Source organism: Leptonotus elevatus, chromosome 6 (genome assembly GCF_054856555.1).
Source record: "Leptonotus elevatus isolate MCC_2025b chromosome 6, RoL_Lele_1.0, whole genome shotgun sequence".
In the NCBI taxonomy this organism is placed as follows: Eukaryota; Metazoa; Chordata; class Actinopteri; order Syngnathiformes; family Syngnathidae; genus Leptonotus; species Leptonotus elevatus.
This window is the reverse complement of record NC_141244.1, coordinates 8,868,368-8,890,358: the sequence shown is the minus strand read 5'-3', so window position 1 is coordinate 8,890,358 and position 21,991 is coordinate 8,868,368. Positions and strand designations below refer to the sequence as shown.

General features: G+C 41.1%; 1 protein-coding gene across 3 annotated transcripts in view; it reads right to left on the bottom strand.

The window, feature by feature from the left end:
• The window catches only part of vps13b (vacuolar protein sorting 13 homolog B), a 337,674-nt gene that overhangs the window by 105,308 nt on the left and 210,375 nt on the right, over positions 1 to 21,991 (bottom strand). For all 3 annotated transcript variants that reach the window (XM_086077615.1, XM_086077616.1, XM_086077614.1), the window contains exons 33-34: positions 18,193 to 18,319; positions 17,430 to 17,573 (exon numbers count right to left, since the gene is read on the bottom strand). In XM_086077615.1, coding sequence (XP_085933741.1) covers positions 17,430 to 17,573; positions 18,193 to 18,319 — 271 coding nt within the window. The remainder of the gene's footprint in view (positions 1 to 17,429; positions 17,574 to 18,192; positions 18,320 to 21,991) is intronic.

The following is a 21,991-nucleotide window of genomic DNA, read 5'->3' as shown; positions in this document are numbered from 1 at the left end:
GGCCAATCATGATGTCATGCTTCTCACAGTCTCTAGGCATAACGTCCTGGAAAATGGAGGATAATCCCCAAAGTGTGAAACCATGAGTCTCCCAGGTGCCAATCATATCAGTGCGCATCTGTGTGACCCCAATTTCTGTCAGTGTAACTCACAACAGCTTGGCTAGAATAAGGCTAATAAGCGGAAGCAAATGTCACATCATCCAAATGCCACCCGTTTACAGTGTTGGCTTGCTGCTCCAATATGACAACATACGTTTTACATCGCAATAGCACATATGCACTTGAGTGTTTCCAGATGAATCAAAAGTAGGTTGGGATTCAGGTTGAGAGATCACGGAATAAGAAAATCTGGAGGTTCTCACTTGCAGGAAAGTCCATATGGTCTCAAAAGAATATAGTAAATTTAGAATAAGTGACACACTGTAGGTGAATGTTGTTTCACATGGGTCTATTTAGAAGCCATACATCCATCCTCTGTGAAGTTCAACTTCTTTTTATTGGAAGAGAGTTGATTCATTGGTTAAATGATTTATTTAAATAGGCAGACAAGCACCAAACAATAAAGTGCATGTAAGGAAAAAAGACAAAAAAGTCTTGTAATAGCTGATACATATGGTATTTTCTCCAAAAAGGGAATTATCAAATGTCAACGGTCTTTACAATGGAAACCATAACAGCCCGTAATAACAACAGAGAGAGCTACAAATTCAGTCGGTCACATAATTGTTTAGGGATGCGCAAGTAACCTTGCTTTGCAAGCTGAATTCTCGCGATATTTGTGAGTTCACAAACTCCCGAGAATACATCTTGTACCGAGCCCGTTGATTTCCACCGATCCGAACCACCAATCACAGAGCGACATTGTGTTTGGGGGTAGCTGTGAAGAAACCCGGAAGCGCCGACACCGTGAGAAACAAACTAATCTAACATGGACGAATGGACGCCGCAATTAATTCTGTTCTTGCATAATTACTCACCGTTTCCTTGTTGAATGTTGAACAGCGGTGCTTTGTGCATTTTTATCTAGTAAATATGTTCGTGCTTTTTGTTTTTTTTCCTAAGACGAGACCGAAGACATTTTGATCCGTTGCTGTGATTGGTCAACGTGTACAAGATTCCGCATCGTCCAATCAGCTTGAAGTATTGAACACAATGTCCCCCGCCTTTCCCGAGCAAATCACCGTGGAGCAGTCCCAGATTGATATTGTAGAGAACTCCATTGAGTGAATCACAATTATCAGTCTGGCTATTGCCAGGTTAATGCTCAAGCACCGATACCAGATATCGCATCGGGCCGATACCCCACCTTATATAAAGCTATCAGTACTCAAGACAATGTCTAATACCTCTTGAGGCCATTTTATAATCAGGAACTAGAAATTACAAGAACAGAACATTTTAATGAAAAATGCTATATTGGGATATATAGTGTTCCCTATAGCTACCTCGCAGTTTGGTTATCGTGGATTTTCATTTGTGACATTTGCAATCTGGTTGCGGGTTAGGTATGCTATTTGAAGATTAAAAATAAAAACCTGACATAGTTGTTAAGTTGACAATTTGTCGCTATTGTCTTCATGTGCAGACGGGTTCTGAGCGTGAATCCACTCACAATTTATGAACACAGTCTTTGATCAGCAGTTTGATATTTATCCTACATTTTGCATTTTAAAAGTTACATTTATTATGTGTAACAAGTGTTTAGATGAGTGGGAGATGTGTCAGGGGGTTCAGAATGGCTTAATAGAGGCGTATATACTGTATATCCCCACACCTCCATAATAAAATGATAATAATTAAAGCAAAACATTAAAAAAATATAATTATCAAAAGTCAATCTCTACTTCGTGGAATTCACCTATTGTGTGTAGGGAGGGGCATCAAATGTATCACCAATGAGAATTGAGGGCTCATTTTTAAAATCTGTCAGTTTTTTTATTTATTTTTTAGGTATCAAAAAGTATTAATGTGACTACTCAAGAGTTGAGTACTCATACTGGTATTGGTCTGAATAAAAAAGGGTATCAAACATCCCTAAAAATAATAGTTTTACTCAACATCACTACATAAATATTGCATTCCTTTTCAATTACTTTATTTCTTAAGCAAATAAAAGTCACTATAATAACACATCAATAACATGCAAGTAAGAGTGAATAGTGGTCGTCATAGAATGTTGAGCTACGTTTCAATATTTATTGCTGAATCAATGTTTGGCAGCAGTTTCTCGTGTTCTACAGTAGAATTTCCAATAAAATCCTAGGAAGTCATATTACTAAATCTTTGTGACGGCACAATACAATTAAGCTACTTACTTGCAGGACGTCTGCATGGGAATTAACTTCTGTATCTTGACAACATCAGCGCTTACAAGTTCACCCCCTGATGTGCTACTCACTATTGTTTACCAGAACCATAAAGCCGATAGCAGGCCTCTCTGTTCTTTTGTGCCCAAGGCAAAAAACACTCAGAAAGGTCCCACCTTAATCAAAAAATAATAACAATAATACTTTGCAAAATGCCAAAAAAACTTCAATTCAACCTTTCATTTTCTTGTGGAAAACAGTGGGTGGAAGACATTTATAATGTGAAGTCACCTCCCTCTTTATGCATTAACGGCTGCCATGAGGCAAAGAAAGGCATCAAAGGCGGCCATTTAATACATTCAACGTTGTTTCACTAACAAAGGCAACCTGCAATGCACTTAAAGTGAACCACAACAAAGTAGCAATAGAAGGTCACGACCTTGCCGCTTGGAAATGGATGCTGAGTGCTTCGGCGCGACTGTCAACTGTACTTTAAACATGGCATACTCCAAAGCTCAGGGCGCCAAGAGGGGCCAGTTTAACAAGCTCCCTGCGCTCTGTAATGCTGGTGGGTGGTTTTACTCCTTGGGGTTTCACGGCACATCTTGTACTTTGAGGGGAATGAGGGACAATATCGCACATTAAAGAAAGATTCACGTTTCCCAGGCTACCAGCATCTCATCTGTTCAGGAAGGATTGGAGTAATAATAACGCGAGGGCAGGGGAAAACGGCACGTGACATACTTAAGGAAAAGAAACATCTTAATGACAGCACAATTTATGCATCTGGACATTCCTAAAGCACTCGGTCAGATGGAACACTTTTCAAGAGGAAGAGAAGCCAAGAGTTGGAAGACAGAGTTTGATAAGGCGGTTATATTGTGCTCAAGAAAAATGAGCACGCAATCTTCAAAACTAAGCTTTTTATTTATTTATTTGTCAGTGAACACATGAATCAAAATCTGGGATGTCTGGTAGACACAGTATTTACTTCCGTACAAAAAATAAGAATCACAGGGAGGAAAATCAACAATGATTTTGATCAGTTGACAAAAGCCTTAAGGTTTGGGAAAGCCCTGGCTCAAACACAAAGATAGAGTATTATAAAGGGTGGATGATGAAAAGAATAATTGGCAAAAGCGAGAGTTAATGCGGTCCAAATGGAGAACGACAATAAGCTACTTGGGGGGAAAAAAATGCTTCTGGGACACATGGCAGCCAAAGCCTTGGTTTTATAATTGTTGAAATTTTAAAAAACGGCCCTCTCCTGTGCCTTTGTGCAGCATTAGTTTACTTACAAATATGCTGCCACAAATAGACCCCAGATTTCTGTTAGTACATCCAGAGTAATGACATTTAGCAGCCTCAAGTAGGTTGACTGAGTGCGACTCTCAAAATTCCAAACCTAACATGCCCTACTCTTCATCCTGAGCACTCAAGAATGATGTAATAACTCGGACGGACATGGCCTTACAGCACGACAGGAAATTTATTGCTTCAGCATCTCCAACAGATCTACCAATATAAACCTAATTCAGATCAACAAATCAAATATGACAACCAGACATTTAGGAATAAATCTATATAAGACACAGTAACATGCAGGATGAATGTAATTATGTGAAGGATGCTAGGTTATAATTCTGTAACTTCACTATTCTTCAGTGGGAAAATAGTTTTTCAGCATCATTATATTAGAATCTCGACTTTGTCATTCCATGAACAAGCTGTTTCAGAATAGTCCTTGATTTGCTGTAATGTCTGTATGTGCTACATGGCACTTCATTTTTTCCAGGCTTGTACTGTGCTCCCCTTTGGGAACGTGGCTTGAGCATCTGGGTTTTTTCCCCCTCCCCCTTTCTCATGTTCCGTTCCGTTCAGTCTTCAATCCCGCTTATCCGGGGTCGGGTCGCGGGGGCAGCAGCTTTAGCAGGGAAGCCCAGACTTCCCTCTCCCCAGCCACTTCAGGCAGCTACTCCGATGGGATCCCAAGGCGTTCCCAGGTCAGCCGAGAGACGTAGTCTCTCCAGCGTGTCCTGGGTCGTCCCCAGGGCCTCCCATCGGTAGGACATGCCCGGAACACCTCCCCAGGGAGGCGTCCAGGAGGCATCCGAACCAGATGCCCGAGCCACCTCAACTGGTTCCTCTCAACGAGGAGTAGCGGCTCGACGCTGAGTCCCTCCCGGATGACTGAGCTTCTCATCCTATCTCTAAGGGAGAGCCCGGCTACCCTGCGGAGGAAACTTGTGACCATAGGTGAGGGCAGGAACGTAAGTCGACCGGTAAATCGAGAGCTTTGCCTTTCGGTTCAGCATCACTGCAGACGCTGCACCGATCCGCCTGTCGATCTCCCGCTCTAACCTACCCTCACTCGTGAACAAGACCCCAAGATACTTGAACTCCTCCACTTGGGGCAAGATATCATCCCCGACCCGGAAAGGGCACTCCACCCTTTTCCGACTGAGGACCATGGTCTCGGATTTGGAGGTGCTGATCCTCATCCCAACCGCTTCACACTCGGCTGCGAACCGCTCCAGTGAGAGCTGGAGATCACGGCTTGAAGAAGCCAACAGCACCACATCATCTGCAAAAAGCAGAGATGCAATGTTGAGGCAGCCAAACCGGATCCCCTTAACGCTTCGGCTACGCCTAGAATTTCTGTCCATAAAAGTTATGAACAGAATCGGTGACAAAGGGCAACCTTGGCGGAGTCCAACCCTCACAGGAAACAAATTCGACTTACTGCCGGCAATGCGGACCAAACTCTGACATCGGTTGTACAGGGACCGAATAGCCCGTATCAGGGGGCTCGGTACCCCATATTCCCCAAGCACCCCCCACAGGACTCCCCGAGGGACACGGCCAAACAACTTCTCCAAGTCCACAAAGCACATGTGGACTGGTTGGGTCGAACTCCCATGCACCCTCGAGGACCCTGCTGAGGGAGTAGAGCTGGTCCACTGTTCCACGGCTGGGACGAAAACCACACTGCTCCTCCTGAATCCGAGATTCGACTTCCCGACGATGATGAGGAGTGTGATCCCTCTAAAGTTGGAACACACCCTCCGGTCACCCCTTCTTAAAAAGGGGAACCACCACCCCGGTCTGCCAATCCAGAGGCACTGTCCCTGATGTCCACGCGATGTTATTAGAGACGTGTCAACCACAACAGCCCCACAACATCCAGAGCCTTTAGGAACTCCGGGCGGATCTCATCCACCCCCGAGGCCCTGCCACCGAGAAGCTTTCCAACCACCTCAGTGACTTTGACCCCAGAGATAGGGGAGCCCACCTCAGAGTCCCCAGACCCTGCTTCCTCAAAGGAAGGTGTGTCGGTGGAATTGAGGAGGTCTTCGAAGTATACCCCACCGATTCACGACGTCTCGAGTCGAGGTCAACAGCACCCCATCTCCACTATACACAGTGTTATTGGCGCACTGCTTTCCTCTCCTGAGACGCCGGATGGTGGACCAGAATTTCCTCGAAGCCGTCCGGAAGTCGTTTTCCATGGCCTCACCGAACTCCTCCCATGTCCGAGTTTTTGCCTCAGCGACCGCCGAAGCCGCATTCTGCTTGACCAGCAGGTACCTGTCAGCAGCCTCCGGAGTCCCACAGGCCAAAAAGGCCCAATAGGACTCCTTCTTCAGCTTGACGGCATCCCTTGATCAAGGGTTCGAGGATTGCCGCCACGACAGGCACCAACCACCTTACAGCCACAGCTCCGATCGGCCGCCTCAACAATGGAAGCGCGGAACATGGTCCACTCGGACTCAATGTCCCCCGCCTCCCCCGGGACAAGGGGGAAGTTCTGCCGGAGGTGGGTGTTGAAACTCTTTCTGACAGGGGATTCTGCCAGATGTTCCCAGCAGACCATCACAATACGTTTGGGTCTGCCTGGTCGGACCAGCATCTTACCCCGCCACACACCACCAGGTGATGATCTCTTAACCTGAGTGTCCAACACATACGGCCGCAAATCCGATGACACGACTACAAAGTCGATCATCGAACTGCGGCCTAGGGTATCCTGGTGCCAAGTGCATATATGGACACCCTTGTGCTTGAACATGGTGTTCGTTATGGTCAGTCCGTGGCGAGCACAGAAGTCCAATAACAAAACACCGCTCTGGTTTTGATCGGGGGGGCCGTTCCTCCCAATCACTGTCATTACCCACGTGAGTGTTGAAGTCCCCCAGCAGAATGAGGGAGTCCCCAGGGGGAGCGCTCTCCAGCACACCCTCCAAGGACTCCAGAAAGGGTGGGTACTCCGAGCTGCTGTTCGGTGCATAAGCACAAACAACAGTCAGGACCCGTCCCCCCACCCGAAGGCGGAGGGAGGCTATCCTCTCATTCACCGGGGTAAACCCCAACGTACAGGCGCCTAGCCGGGGGGCAATGAGTATGCCCACACCTGCTCTGCGCCTCTCACCGTGGGCAACTCCAGAGTGGAAGAGGGTCCAGCCCCTCTCGAGAGGATTGGTACCAGAACCCAAGTCATGTGTGGAGGTGAGTCAGACTATATCTAGTCGGAACTTCTCAGCTTCGCACACCAGCTCGGGCTCCTTCCTTGTCAGAGAGGTGACATTCCATGTACCCAGAGCTAGCTTCAGTAGCCGGGGGTCGGACCGCCAAGGCCCCCGCCTTTGGCTGCCACCCAACTCACTGCGCACCCGACCCCTTCTACCGGTGGTGAGCCCATGGGAAGGGGGACCCACGTTGCCTTTTCGGGCTGTGCCCGGCCGGGCCCCAAGGGTATAGGCCCGGCCACCAGACGTTCGCCTTCGAGCCCCACCTCCAGGCCTAGCTCCAGAGGGGGGCCCCGGTGACCCGTGTCCGGGGAAGGGAAACGAAGATCCAAAGTTTGTGTTCATCATTGGGGTAATTTGAGCCATGCTTTGTCTGGTCCCTCACCTAGGACCCGTTTGCCATGGGTGGCCCTACCGGGGGCATGAAGCCCCGGACAACATAGCTCCTAGGCTCATTGGGACACGCAAACCCCTCCACCACGATAATGTGATGACTCACGGAGGGGCCTTTCTCATGTTCTCATTTCTAATCTAAAATCTCGGGGAGCTTTTTAGCGAGTACCGACAGGCCTTTCTGTCCTGCCTCCGTCTGTTGGTCATTGTTGTTGTTTCTTGGATAGGTCAAGCCTGCTAAGTGCAATTTTGTTGTTCTGTACTTGCGCATGTGCAGTGACAATAAAGATATTCCACTCCATTCCATTCCTTATCACCAACATATTTCTATTTCTGTATAAGAAGATAGAGCAGCTATACAAATATAAACATATATTTGGGAGATGAAGTTATCAAGCTAAAGCTAGTGGGAGAACTCCATTGAACTAATATCACTGATATATAATATAATAAAAGTAGGGGTGTCAAAATTAGTGCGTTAAATTTGAGTTCATTTAAAGGTCCTTTAACGCAACTAATTTTTTTAATGAGTGATCAATGAAAGCCCCTTACTTGGAGAGCCTGTAGACTGCTGGGGAAATTCCAGTCGCAACGCAGCAGACACGTCCACGTCAAAATTTAGCACTAATAAATGTAATAACAATGCATATATTTGTGGGGTCAAGTTGTATTTTATAATTGTAAAAATATGCAAAATTTACTTCATGTTAAAGATTAAATAGCTCTTGATGGGAAAAGAAACATGCATTGAGCTGTCACCAACGTCTTACAAATGCATTTATGCCATCTAGTGGCAGAAAAATGACCACAACACAAATCAATATTTTCTACAGTACAGTGCATCTTTTTAATTTTAACTCAAATATATGAATTATTATGAAATTACTGTATCAATGACAAAAAGACGCAGCCATATTTCTATTAGTTTAACATTTCCCCCCGCGTTTAACAAGAGTATGAACAATTTTATTGTACATTTAGAACAGATATCAAATTTAAGATTAATCGTGAGTTAACTATTGAAGTCATGCAACTAAATACGATAAACCATTTTAATCGCCTGACACCCCTAATTAAAAGTATTTACGATATATCAAATATGTAGCTCCAACATCCCCAGATGTCAAAATAAATGACATGCATCCTCCAACGTCACCTAAAATAGTAGACCTGTAAGTAGTACAATAAATAGCTACAACTAGGATAAGTTGTTTGGCTAATAGATGGATAAACTAAAATAAGTAAATTTACAAGAAAGCACACTACAAATGCACAGTCCCAGCTCATACAAAGCTTTCTTTCCTGTTGGCAATGCATATCTACAAATAGAAGCGTGAACACATTGGATTGTGAGGAAAGATTGCAATTCAGCTCAATATGAAGTCAACATGCTTATTTTACGTCTTCAATGGCGCTTGGACGCAATGATTTCACTTCAAAGCAAAGAGTCATCCTTTTCTGCTTATTTTCTCACTCAAGAAAGGAACCACTTGCAGCTATTTAAGATGGATGATGATGATATACTGATTATCCTCTTTAGGTCATGGGTGACCTATACAGCTGTATCTTTATAACTTACTGTGTCCTCCTTCTCAGGACTTCTGCTTTCTTGCTAAGAGAAGGAAGTCAAGAACAACTGTCTCTTACTAGTTGTCACTGTCACTATTAGTGTGGAAAAATGGGCGGGGTTAATTGGCTAATCTAATATTCGGGCTGCAGTGTTTATGCATACCCCTTCCTGAATGAGGTAGACTCATTGAGTGTATGGGCGGGTTACAGGGAGGAAAATAAGTTGTCAACATCTGTTGGGGAATGGGAAAACAAAAAGTATAGTTTTAAGGCATACTGACTGCATGTAATTATTCTCTCATTTCAGTTTATTTAGGGGCAAAAACAGAGTGGCAATGAAACACAGAAAAGACACATTCTTAGGTTACAACATTGGCTCTTAAGAGAAGTCATTGAAGATTTAGTAATGCTTTTAACTTAACATGATTAGCTTTGGCATCGACTTTTCGACAAACAAACAATAAAAGATACAACATGCATTGTCTTCAATTCACAAAAGCAAAGGCTTGAAAGACTTCAAAAACAGAAGAGATGCTTTTCATTAGTACGTGAAGGGCTCTTCTGAAATTCCTGGAAGTGCTGCAAATAGCATTGTCTGCCTCAGCAGGGAAAACAGCAGCGACATGAGGCAGGGTAGGGCTGTTTTGAGTGGGCCAGTGTGGTTCACGGTAGCAAAAATGAGTGGTCATGACTGATCAAGACACAAACAAGAGTGTGTCTACAAATCAATAGGCCTACCTACTGCTAACATTACAAAAAGTGATCTGAATGTAATGAAATGTAAGTCCAAGAATGCCGTTTAAGTCCAGGGGTGAAGAAGCAGAAGAAAGAAAAAAGTATTAACTTATTCACTGCTGTCTGGATATGTTCCCAGGCGTAAGGGAGAAAACTGCTCAGATGTGCTCTGTTAAGTTCGCAAAGGACAATTACGTAAGACCCCCACTGTCACTTCAACAACAATAGTGGGATGTTTTACTATGGGGGATAGAATAGAAGCGCCACAAAGATTAGTAGAATAGAAACAAATATATATTCTGATTTCATGACATTCTGGCTGAACTGTTAGACATTGTTCGAAAAAAGACTAACTTTCAGAATCACTGGGCTGCATTTGAGTTGTTTCTAAGGTAAGGGTAAACACTAAAAACAAGCACGTATTCAAATGGCCAAGCAGGCATCAGCTAAAAACAAATATTACATGACAGCAGTGTTAATTTTATCAGACATGTTCATGTTTTAGTCTAGTTTCAATCATGCTTGTTAGTTTTTGTCATAGTTAGTCAACCTCATCCCGTTTTTATTTAGTTGACTATAAATCGAGCATTTTAATATTTATTTTAGTCCAAGAAAACAATTTTATTCATCTAGGTTTAGTCAACAAAAACGGTCAACGTTTTAGTCTAGTTTTAGTCAGGACTATCATTTCAACCCTGTATTTTTTTTTTTGTCAGACGGTATTATTGAACATTTTGGGTCTAAAACAATTTCACATAAAATTTTCTCTCATCTGTTTGATGAAAAACAACTTGATACACAATTACAATATATCAACAAGTGCTACTATGGCTCCATGCTACGAGCTAGTAAATTAGCCAGCATTAGTTAGCGGTTGGATTAACACTATTGTTGTAACTATATAGATTTTTGTTAGTGTTTTTATTTGTTTATAGAATTCGATTTTTATTTTAAGGAATGTAATGTTTGTTTTTTAATCCCCTATTTTACATATAGGCTGCACGAAAAGGAGACACTTAAATTTTGTTGTACATCTGTTTGTATAATGACAATAAAGGCTATCTATCGATGTTGCACTCATTAGTTGCAAATTTGAAAGGGGGTGTGTCACTATGTGTCACATGACAGTGTCACGGTGACAGATTACCAGAATTTCACAAAATGATCATTTTCGTCTCATTTTTGTTTATGAACTATAATGTCCATAGATTGTTATCTAGTTTTTATTAAGTGAAGTAAATTTTCGCCTCGTCTTCATTAGTCAAAAAAAAGAAGAAGATTTAGTCCCAGTTTATTAACGAGGGTTTTAATCTAGTCTAGTTTTCGTCCAGTGAAAAATGTCTGTTGGCAAAAATATTTTTGTTTAGTTTTCATGAACGAAATTAATACTACATGCCATCTTATAGTAGAATTGGAATGACTCAGAAAAACTGCAAAAAAAGGGCTGCTTACTTTTCATCATGTTGACCATGGTGACAAATCAGGTTTGTGTGTACATCCAGGTATATGCATCAAGAGGGCATTTCTCATTTCTTTCACCTGACTTGACACCCGATGTCGCAGTTGACCGTGGGGGCCCGTTGCTTCCCATTAAAAGATGCTGTCTGCTCTCGCAGAATTACAACCTTCATGATTTAATCTGGAGTTTTGACGCCAATTTCGCCACAAACGATTGAAGGGACAGCAAATTCAGCTGCTACTGATCTCAAATAGATTGAGTTTCCAAGGGGGGCAATTTAAGAGTACCACAGTTATGCTTTGAGAAGTCGGACGGTTTTGGTGCAGGGACTGCACGGGAAAGGTGAGTTGTTATGACTGGCTGTCAATTAGCAGTTGATTCAAACAGGAGGGTCAGTGAGAGATGGGAAAAGGGGAAATAAGCTACAGTTTCATAACAAACGAAGGGCAACGAGATGTACACTGGCGAAGAAACGGCATCGGAGATGAGATGAGACAACAGAGTTTCCTAAACAGATGCAAGGCTGCCAAAATGGAAAAGGAGATGGCTGCACGGGGAAGGTTATTTATTATCGTACTCAGCAGCAACAGGGCAAATGAGAGCAGCACTTAAGCAGGATGGGAAAAGGTTGACGGGGAAAAGCGATCTCGCCCTCAGAGAGTGTTAATGGCCAGGTTGACTGGTTAAGAGTGGAATGTCAGCTCCCACATTTACAGAAAATACTTTGGAAAGGCAGAAATCAAAGCAAACATCGGCTTCAGCTTCTCTTATTCTCACTATGTCACGTCAGTGCTTTTTTTCTTCTCCATCCGTTCGTGCTCACTCTGTTACCGACTGCACTCATTATTTGTGTTGGCCATAAAAAGCTGCTGTGACACATCAATGTCTTGGAAAGTTTGGAGTGAGACATTCTACCTCTCAGAGACAATAATGAAACACTCATCACAAGGAGGAGCACTTCTGGAGACAGCTCGCTTGAAACATACTGTACACAGAAAAGGATTCAGGTCCAAAATCTTATGTGCTTCTGATATTGAGCTGACACCGTAACAAAAAAGATAAACTGAAACAGAGTAAAAGACCAACTGAGCTTCCAAGCTTTGACAGTGTAACATTTCCGAGCAGTGCATTAAGAGGCAACGACTAGAAAACAATGTAACAATATTTAACTACAAGTGACAACTTAGAAGTTAGTCTCTGATATACTGGACATACTGTGCTTTGACATACTTGTCAACTTTGAAATACACACGCGATTCATGTGTGGTTGCATGCACACACACAAAAAAAGCATCAGAGAACTGCTGGCCGCTTCAAACTGCTCTTTTAACCCACTGACAAACCAAAGCAGCTACCGACCAATGTGTTTCGTGTCTACTGTAAATCCACGTCTCACCGCAGTTCGTGTTGGCTGGCAATGTGCTCTGCTTTATAATTAGGTGCTGTAATATTGAAGCTGTGCGTGAGCATTTAAACGCAGGCACGCACGCACGCACGCACGCACGCAGACATTTAGTACAACACGCAAACCTCAAATCAGCCAGTTAGCATCTTTTCTGTTCCACAAGAGACGATGAAAAGTATGAAATAAGTGTGTAAACACATGCAAATGCTCAAGAGATGACAGAAGTTGTCGAAAAAACATGTGACATGGGACGATCATAAGCAAACGACTGAACGTTTTTGTCATACATGTTATTTAGAGGATCCTTTGATGCAGAGTACCTTGTCCCCCGAACCAGCCTTAGTGTGTGTGCACTTCTATACGTGCACTTGTGTGAGTGTTGAAGGAAGCCGAAAACCCCGTTTCCCATGCGTGTAATCATCCCAGGATGAGGTGGAGGATGAAGCCGTGCGGGACTTCCCCTGCACCAGAGGGTATTTTCCTCTTGCACTGTGGTACAGGCACATGGCTGACCTCGGCTGCATCCGCGTGTGCGTTAAGACTCAAAGGGACACGCGCTGTTCTCTATCTGTCCTGGCGTCTGACGCAGGAAACAGTTTGGCAACTTTCAGCAAATCCAAGCGTGATTACGGTAATGACAAATTACTAGGCATGTTTGATACCACTTTTTTTTTTTTTTTTTTTAACTAATACCAGTACGAGTACTCAACTCTTGAGGAGTCAACGATACAGATAAGGGTGGGGTTGGGGGTGTGTGGTTGTTTAGGAAAGAAGAAGAAAAAAAAAAGGTAATTTTAAAGAAAGACCTATACTGTACATCCCAATATAGCATATTCCCTTATATTTCCTATTTGTTCATAAAACACATATTTTGTATAGAACACATAATGAAAGTAATTTGAATAAATAAATAAATATATTGTATGAGCTGCACAAAAGAATGAATTGACGAGTATATGTTGATGGGCAGGTGATGGACAAAAGTCAAAATGCAATTTAAAGCTGTCCACTTAATGGAAACTTCATTAGGTACACCTGCACAACCAAATGACCTCTTTACTAGACAGAAGCAAGCTTTCTTTTTACTTCTTATCTCTTAAGTTACTCTGTATTTTAATAGCTCATCTACAAAAACAAGGTCACCCAAAAATAGGAAGTCAACCTAAAAATTGTCTGTACAATAATATTTTCCTTGCATTCCCACTAGTCTAAACATGACAATTTAATTAATATTCTGTTTTGATTAATCTTCTGTTTGTGGAACATGAATTAAGCATCAAAATCTACCCGTTTTTATCCATCTAAGGAGGCAGCCATTTTGCCACTTGAAAATTACATCACAGTTGCAAAGGGCTCAGGTAACAACCAATCACAGCAAGTGACAAAATGGCTGCCACATGAGATGGAGAAAAACAGGTGAATTTTGATGCTTTATTCATATTCCACAAACACAATATTAATCAGATTGCAGTGTTTAGACCAATGGGCGCAAATTAAACATATTATTATTGTAAAGAACATTTTTGGGTTGACTTCCCGTTTAATAACACGTCTAAGTATGATGCAAAAAAAGTTGCAAGCTACAGATGGAAAGGAAATAGAAATTAGAAAAGAGAAGAATAGAAAATTGCAATTTATTTTATAAATATATATATATATATATATTGGGATATATAGGTCTTTCTTTAAAATTATATATTTTTTCTCTTTCAGAAATTTTATGCATCAAAAGTACTCGTAGTATCAGTACTTAGTATCAATGACTATTGAATATATCACTACTGCAAACCACCACAATAACAATCACACTGCCGAATCAATAACTCTGTGTTAATCAAAATTGATCATTATTATCTTTGAAAGCGGAGAGCTTTTGCACAGGTGTGACGAATGAGTGAGATGAGAAGTGTAAACGTTGTAGACGTCTCACTGCAGACACACAAAATACGCACTTGATCATTATTACAGTTTTTCTGTCCCTCTAGTAGCAGCCTGCACACTGTGGTAATGTTAGCATGCAGCCAGTGTGTGGACCATGTGTGTACATGCCTGCGTGTGCGAGTGAGGACAGACGATTGTGTGTTGTGACACAGCCTCCAAAGTCCAAGAAGTTGCTCTATCATCTATTCATGGCTGCTTGACGGAATCATCTGCTGTTGCTGAAAGCTGCCCGACCCAAGCCCAGCTTCACTTCATCATGATTAACGTAAACCATCTTACGGGGGCCGCTCTTCCAGGAAGCACAAGGAAGAGAGTGGAAAAACTCATCTCTACAAAACTTTATGAATTCATCCTTCACCAATGTAATAACATGAACGGTACATAAAGATCGGGGAAACTGCTAGAAAAACAGTAACCAGATACTTTAAGTGTGTGAGTAAATTGGATCCATCCATAATTGACTTCAATCAATCTGCATATATGCTTAAAACACAACATGTTATGGGAACAATCTAATACGTGACTTTCTGACAACTCGATGAATTGAAACGATCGCGTCCCACACAAGGCATTTGTGCACACATTGCCCGCTTCGCCTCACCACTGCCAGGGAACCCAAAAGCCTCTACAAAACAAATTCATTAACCCGGACAATAAAACACAGCTGTGAGGGATGATGGGAACTGTTTGAAATCAGTGCGCGGGATTGTGGGGAATCTGTTCAAGTCAAACAGCATGTTCTCAAAATGAGTGGGAAGGAAAAGAAAGGGGGAAAAAAAAAGACTTAGAAGTAGGGAACACTGCGGAAGAAGCGGTGTTTAATCCAAACTGCTGACTGAGAGCAGAGATGCTTTTTAAGCTTTCCTAAAACACAACAAGGAACTGTTTCTAATAGAATGTTAATAGGATGTGACGAACAGGATGTATAAATGAAGTACAAACAAAACTGTCAAATACAATAAATATCACCCATGAAATTGACTTGTAATATACAAATAGAACCACTCCAAATAAAAAAAATTCATCTTGGAAACTGGCAAATGGAAGCACATTTCATATTTATGACTTCTTTGTAGGGCCGACATCGATTCTGAATGCATGAAAAAGCTTTAACTCTCGCAACAGCAAACAATGTCAGAGCAACATGCGACTGATAGAATTGTTTTGCCGTGGTGAGTCGAATGCATTAATGGGGCGAGACAGATTTTTGGCGAGTGAGAAGACTCAGCCTTTGAGTTGGGGCGGTGCTGTGATCAAACCCACCACTTGAGGGCCTCGTAGCTTGCACAATGCGCTCCTGCTGATTGACCAACATATGCTGTAATATTACGGAACTCTCTGCTACGAGCCTGGGCCAACTAGAAGAAGGGGCAGTTGACAAAGGACTCACACCCCTGACACACATGAAGATTCAGATCATTTAAACAAGTGGGCCCACAAATTCAAATGCAGACCATATTTATTGAGGCTAATAATTGATAAGCTTACTATTTTAGAAAGACTTACAGGGAGAAAAAAGTTCACGGCAATAGAAGCATTCACTTTGCTTTAATTAACCTTTAAAGGAGACATATGAATCATTTCCCCTCAAAACAGTTCCAAAATGTCTGTAACATGCTTTTATTAAACTCAAAAGTCAATATTTACAGCATACTTTAGACCCCCACACCTTACCTTTTGGCCATGACATGACACTTTGGCTGTCAATTCATAGACGGAGAAAACTGTTACTCCGCAATCCGTCAAAATTCAATCAGAAAATCAAACAAAGTATTTATTTATTTACTCAGTTGTGTAAATTCCAACTTGAAGGGTGGGCAGGGAATTCATATACAACACAAGTCAATCTTTCATCATAAACGGTCAAATGTAATTAATCAAATAGAGGTATATCTATTTTTTTTTTAATGTTGATGTTTATGTTGTTTTGTAATTAATTGACCTTGCAAATGAATTCTGGGGAGAAACGGTGCAGATACTAATAAGACTTGCGTTCTTTCTGCTTTTCATCTTAATTTATTTTATAAATGAATTAAATAAATGATTGAAATGAAATGAAAAATTTGTTTATAGCATTCTGCAATAGTACTAACATGACACAACTGCTAGTGTGTGTGTTTTGGACCAAAGGTGATTCTGATTCTGATCAAGTTTTTAGTAGACCTCCCAGAGCAGTTGCTATTCTTTCCCATCTTGCCTTGAACCTGGATGAACCTTCTTCCAGCCATTAGCTGCCCCTCACCAGAATCAAGCTATGAATCATTAGCAGTCAAAGGTGAGGCCTTCACGACCAAATCAAGAGCAGATGTAAAGCTCGCACCTCCATGGCCCTGACTGTCGAAATAACAAAGGGGATTCACAACCGACTGGTCAAGCAACGTTTTAACACGCTACTGTAAAAAAAAAAAAAAAAAAATCACATAAGCTAATTTCACCTTTATTCTTCCCAAAACAGCTAATGGCACTTATTGTATCTTTGAGAGAATTCCTGTTACTTGAATTAAAAACGTAAGAAAGAACTACAAGTGGAGAAGCAGAATGACTCCATGCCTGTCAACTCACTCCTTTTCATTTCATTGCACCATGTCCTTCCCCCCCCCATCCATTGCTCTTCCCTATGACTCTCATCCTCACCACAGCTGGTAAATATTTTTATATTGTGTTCCATTAGCAAGTTTTATTGAGCGGTCAGACTGGGCAAATGGCGCCTGGGAGCTCCCTGTCCTGTAAACAATAGAAAAAGGCCCTGAAAGCTGCAGCTGAGCACAGCGCAGTAAACTAAAGCCACATTAGAGGACCACTGTGTGCTGAGTAAATATTTAAATGTGTTGGATGCACCCCAGTATGGGTGCTCGTTGGGGGAGGGGGGTTGTTTTGGGTATTTCATGAAAACATTCAAGATTGTTTTTTGAACAGAGGTCAGTGGGTAACACAACTCAGCTCTGTATCATAATATAGCATATGATACATAACATAATAGGATACAACACAACAATGGATGTATGTTGCAGTAACTTCTTCAAGTTAATAAATTAACTAAGTTAAGTGAGAAAACAAAACTTAAGTGTGTGACACTGCTTTACTGGTCGGTACCTCAGTGCCTTGCACAGGAGTATCCAAGCCCCCCACGTTGTCTCTGAGAAGCTGTTGAAGAAGGTGCACCTGAGCAATGCTGAGGTAAAAATCCAAACTGCTGGTCACATTAACTTCAAGGGAATGGCCACACACCACCAAGTCCTACAAGGGAACAAAAGTTCAAATGGCAAATCAATCACTGAAGCAGAATACGTGAACATTCATTAAAGGTGTCAAAAACTATAATTGTGTTTGATATATTCGATCTAATACAGCATATGACTCATATCACAAACTGTATATTATCATAATTCCTCCGAGTTACGTTTTCCAAATCCGCACATATCATATTTTGCATGTCAGTGCGAATTATGAATTAGCTGATATGCATTGTCAAGGGGCATGTTAGCGTTAAAGAAAGTAGGCATCAAAGAGGCAGGAAGTTGGAGTGAGCTGTGCCAGAAAACATCAGCTGTATAAGCAGAGGTTTGAACTCTGGGGGTCAAAAACCTCCATTACATGATTTTCTGGCTGTGGGATTCCTAATGAGGCACTTACAGTATGCAAAGAGGCAAAAGTTGAATACATCTGACATCTCTCTAAATCAAGAACATGGAACAAAGCCTGCGGTACCCACTCTAAAAAGGTTAAGGTTGAAATGCAATAAGGTGCCACTAGTGACCACACTTCCACATCACTTATTGTGATGCCAACTTTCCGTGATTGTAAAAAAAAAGAAGAAGAAGAAAGCTCTGACATGTTTTGTGCTGAGTCCACTAACCTCTGCTTGGCCAGCATCAAGTGAGACATTCTTGCTGAAGATGATGGCGGGAGCAGCAGTCACTCGGACAGAGAAGTCTGTCACGATGGGTGTCAGGATGGCCCGACGTTCCGGGTGCCTCCTGATACTATATCAGTATGTGGAAAAACAAACAATGGTTACAAATTAAGGATGTAAGGATTTAGAAATAACCAACATTCATTTCATCTGTGACAAAAATGTTTGATGGACAGGTTTGGAAAAAAGGTTCACTGTTTATAACCTACCTGCAAGGATAAATATAGAAATGTATATTTCATAATTTTAGTTCAAAACAGGGGCAGTGTGGTGGTAGCATGGCAGTTAAAAATATATTTTAGTTAAGTTAATTACTAATACAGGGGAAATATTACATATATTTTTTTTTATTTGTATACTTTTAGTGTTTACTGATGTTTTTTCTGCACGCACCACATGCACATATCTGGTACACTCATTGAACATGTGCAATTGTGGCTCATTTGCATGAGACAAAACTTCATCAAAACAAACTGAGTTGCCAGGGACTAAAGAAAACCACAACTGTAAGGTATTCTATAATTATGGAATATGAGGGTATTTTTTTATTATAAAATGCAGTCATTGCAATGGAATTGCATAGAATTGGAAGTTTCTGGGAATTACGATAAACATCACACTCGGGCTGCTCGATTATGAAGAAAATATTAATCCCAATTAATTTGGTAATAATTGCAATTGCCCCGATTAGGACTATCATTTGTTTTTTGGAACAAAACAAGGAAATGTTTAAACGTGAAAACAATATTAAGAAAAATACATTTCTTTGAAGCACAACAATTATGCAAGCTCCTTTTGGAGCAACCAAGATTGATTAAATTAGTCATTTTAAAAATAAAAAAGGTGCAAATATAAATATGTAAACAACTCAAAATTAGTATTAACAATATTTTAATTTTGTTTACAATGATGCCAATTTTTTAAAGTGTGGAGTGTAGTAATTTAAATTGTAATTAAATTTCAAATAATTGCATAGCCCTACATTCCCACCAATGATATTTTAGTAATTTTCATGCTGATGACATAAGACATCAGAACAGCAGTTCTTAACCTGGGTTTGATCAAACCCCGGGGGTAAATAAAAAAATTAAATAAAAAAAAAAGTGGTCGGACGAATACGTGCAATATGAATTCACATGTAGAACGGAACATATGGTGTTCCGCAGGTATTTTTGCATTGGCTTGTCACATTTAGAAGGACAAAAAGTTCCAACTATCAGTGATTAATTTTTTTCTCATATGCTGGACTTAATAGTTGCATGAGTACAATATTTAAATTCCTTACTAAGCACATTTGAGCTGGAAGCCCATACACAGACACGTAGTGAGACATTGTTTGACAAGTCCCAAATGGGAACAACCTTTAATTGTGTACCCAAGATCAAACCGAGATCTTCTCACATCAGCTTTCTTCATTTCACTAATATGCAGTCCCACAATCAAGTCATATTTGTGGGAACATTTGTTAGCAGTAAAACAAATATACAGGCCAGCTTTATAAGGCGGTGTTAATTGCCACATCTGCTGCTATTAAAACAACCATGCTGTATGGTTTACAATATTTATAGTTGGCTGGGATTATAAAAAAGCCTGTTTCTAGGTGGCCTGGAGTACAGTACTCAGCCAGAACCACTATCATTTTCACTTCTCCAATACAAATGTGCATTACTGCTGCCCCCAAGCTATTATTTTCTGACACATTTCTTCGAATAGCGAGCGAAAGAGGTTTCATTCAGATGTGAAATGATCTATGAGGGCAATTGGTGTTAGCTAATCTCTCCTCAGACAGGGATTGAAACAATGAGTGTCTCGTTGCAGGGACAGGTGCTATCATTCACCATTCACCAAAAACACATAGGGCTCAGTTTACCAGTAATATATGGGTGCCTCTGACATTGAGCCGAGAGTGTGCGTCTCCGTACACCTCAGAGTGGATGTGGTGGAAACACGAATACATGGAAAGTGTGGCTTTTATTTTGCGCAAAACTAAACAGCAGCAATATCAGTGGCGTGAGCAAAATGAGAAAGGCTTGACAAGCTGAGAGATGGAGAGAGTTCACAGCGCCCTGACAAAGGGTCTTTCCTATCCAGCAACTACACACTGGGATGAGGACAGATCCTGTCAATGGATCCATGGTGCTGGAATTTCCTCACAAAACCTCAGGAAACTAACTGAGGCCACTGCTGATCCAAAACTACTGGAACTCGAGTGAACCCAAAAAATCTGAGGAGAGAACATGCTCCAGTCTCCAAAAAAGGAGAGGGTGCGAGGGTATCGATGGAGAAAACGAGGGGAAGGTGCGAACCTGGGAAGTGGCATGCGTCAAATCTCGTTTCAATTGAGGCGTTGCTTTTTTGTGTGATTACAGGTGACAAGCTGCGAACTTGATTCTTTTTCTTAAGTGGTGGTTGTTGCACCAAATATTCTCTAATTTAACATTTTAACTCATGCACTGCCATTGACAGCTATAGACGTAAAAAAAAGTTTAGTTTTTTCCATTTTTGTTAACAAGAGTATGAAAACCTAGATTATTTTGTACATTTAGAACAGATATAAAATGTGTGATTAATCATGAGTTAACTAGCGAAGTCGTGCGAATAATTACGATTACAAATTTTAATTTCCTGATGCCCCAATTTTTTTTTTTAATCTTTTCTTTTTTTCTTCTTTTTTCTTTTTAACAATCTTTTTTTTTTTTAAGAAAAGATTATTCAAAATTAGGGGCGTCAGGCGAGTACTATTTTTAATTGTAATTAATCGCATGACTTCACCAGTTAACTCACGATTAAGCACACATTTTATATCTGTTCTAATACAATATAAAAAAAACACTAGGTTTTCATACTCTTGTTAACAAAAGTGGGAACAATTTTAAACTAATAGAAATAGTTAAAATGTATCGGTACTTGCAACAGAGATCGACTCTGGTTTCGGCAGCCGCGATTGTGCCCGTTTTACGATCAGGAACTAAAAACATGTAAGGTTGACAGCTGCCCGTTAAGCAGCTCCATTACGTATATGTAACTCAAACACACATATACTGTATGACAAGGATTAGCGTCCTTAAAACGTAATTAATTAAACTATATTGTGCAACGCAATGCATTCTAGGAACCGAGTGGCACCGCTTGACCGTCATATATTTGAGTAGACATGACGCCAGTGCCTTCGGCGACGTTAATGCTCGAATGGGCAAAGTCTTGCCACATTACTTGTTTGTGGACATCACTAAAAACGAATCATCAAAAATGCATTTTCTGTATTGATAGCATACGCTTTAGCATGGACAAGAAAGAAAGCTTCATGAAAATCAATTGAAAATGAGCAAGTAAAAAAAAAAAAGTTAAAATGAATTGTTGACGTCTATAGCCGTCAATGGCAGTGAATGAGTTAATTTGAACACAATCAAAAAAAAAAAGATGGAATGGAGAAACAAAAGGCTGGGAAAGTTGAGGAATGCCCAAAGAACAGGGTAAATGGGATAACTGGAAACAGGGTCATGATTGGGTATAAAAGGAGCATCCCCGATAGGCTAAGGTGTTCACAAGCAAAGATGGTGGGAGGTTCATCAGCCATATATCAACAACACACAGAAACATCCAATCATCATAAGAGACACATCTAGAAAAGCAGTAGAACTTTTAAGAGAAGATTTGAAGAGGCAGAACTGGAATCACGTATATACAAACGACTTAAATAATGCCTATAATTCTTCAATGACCACACACACACATTCATATA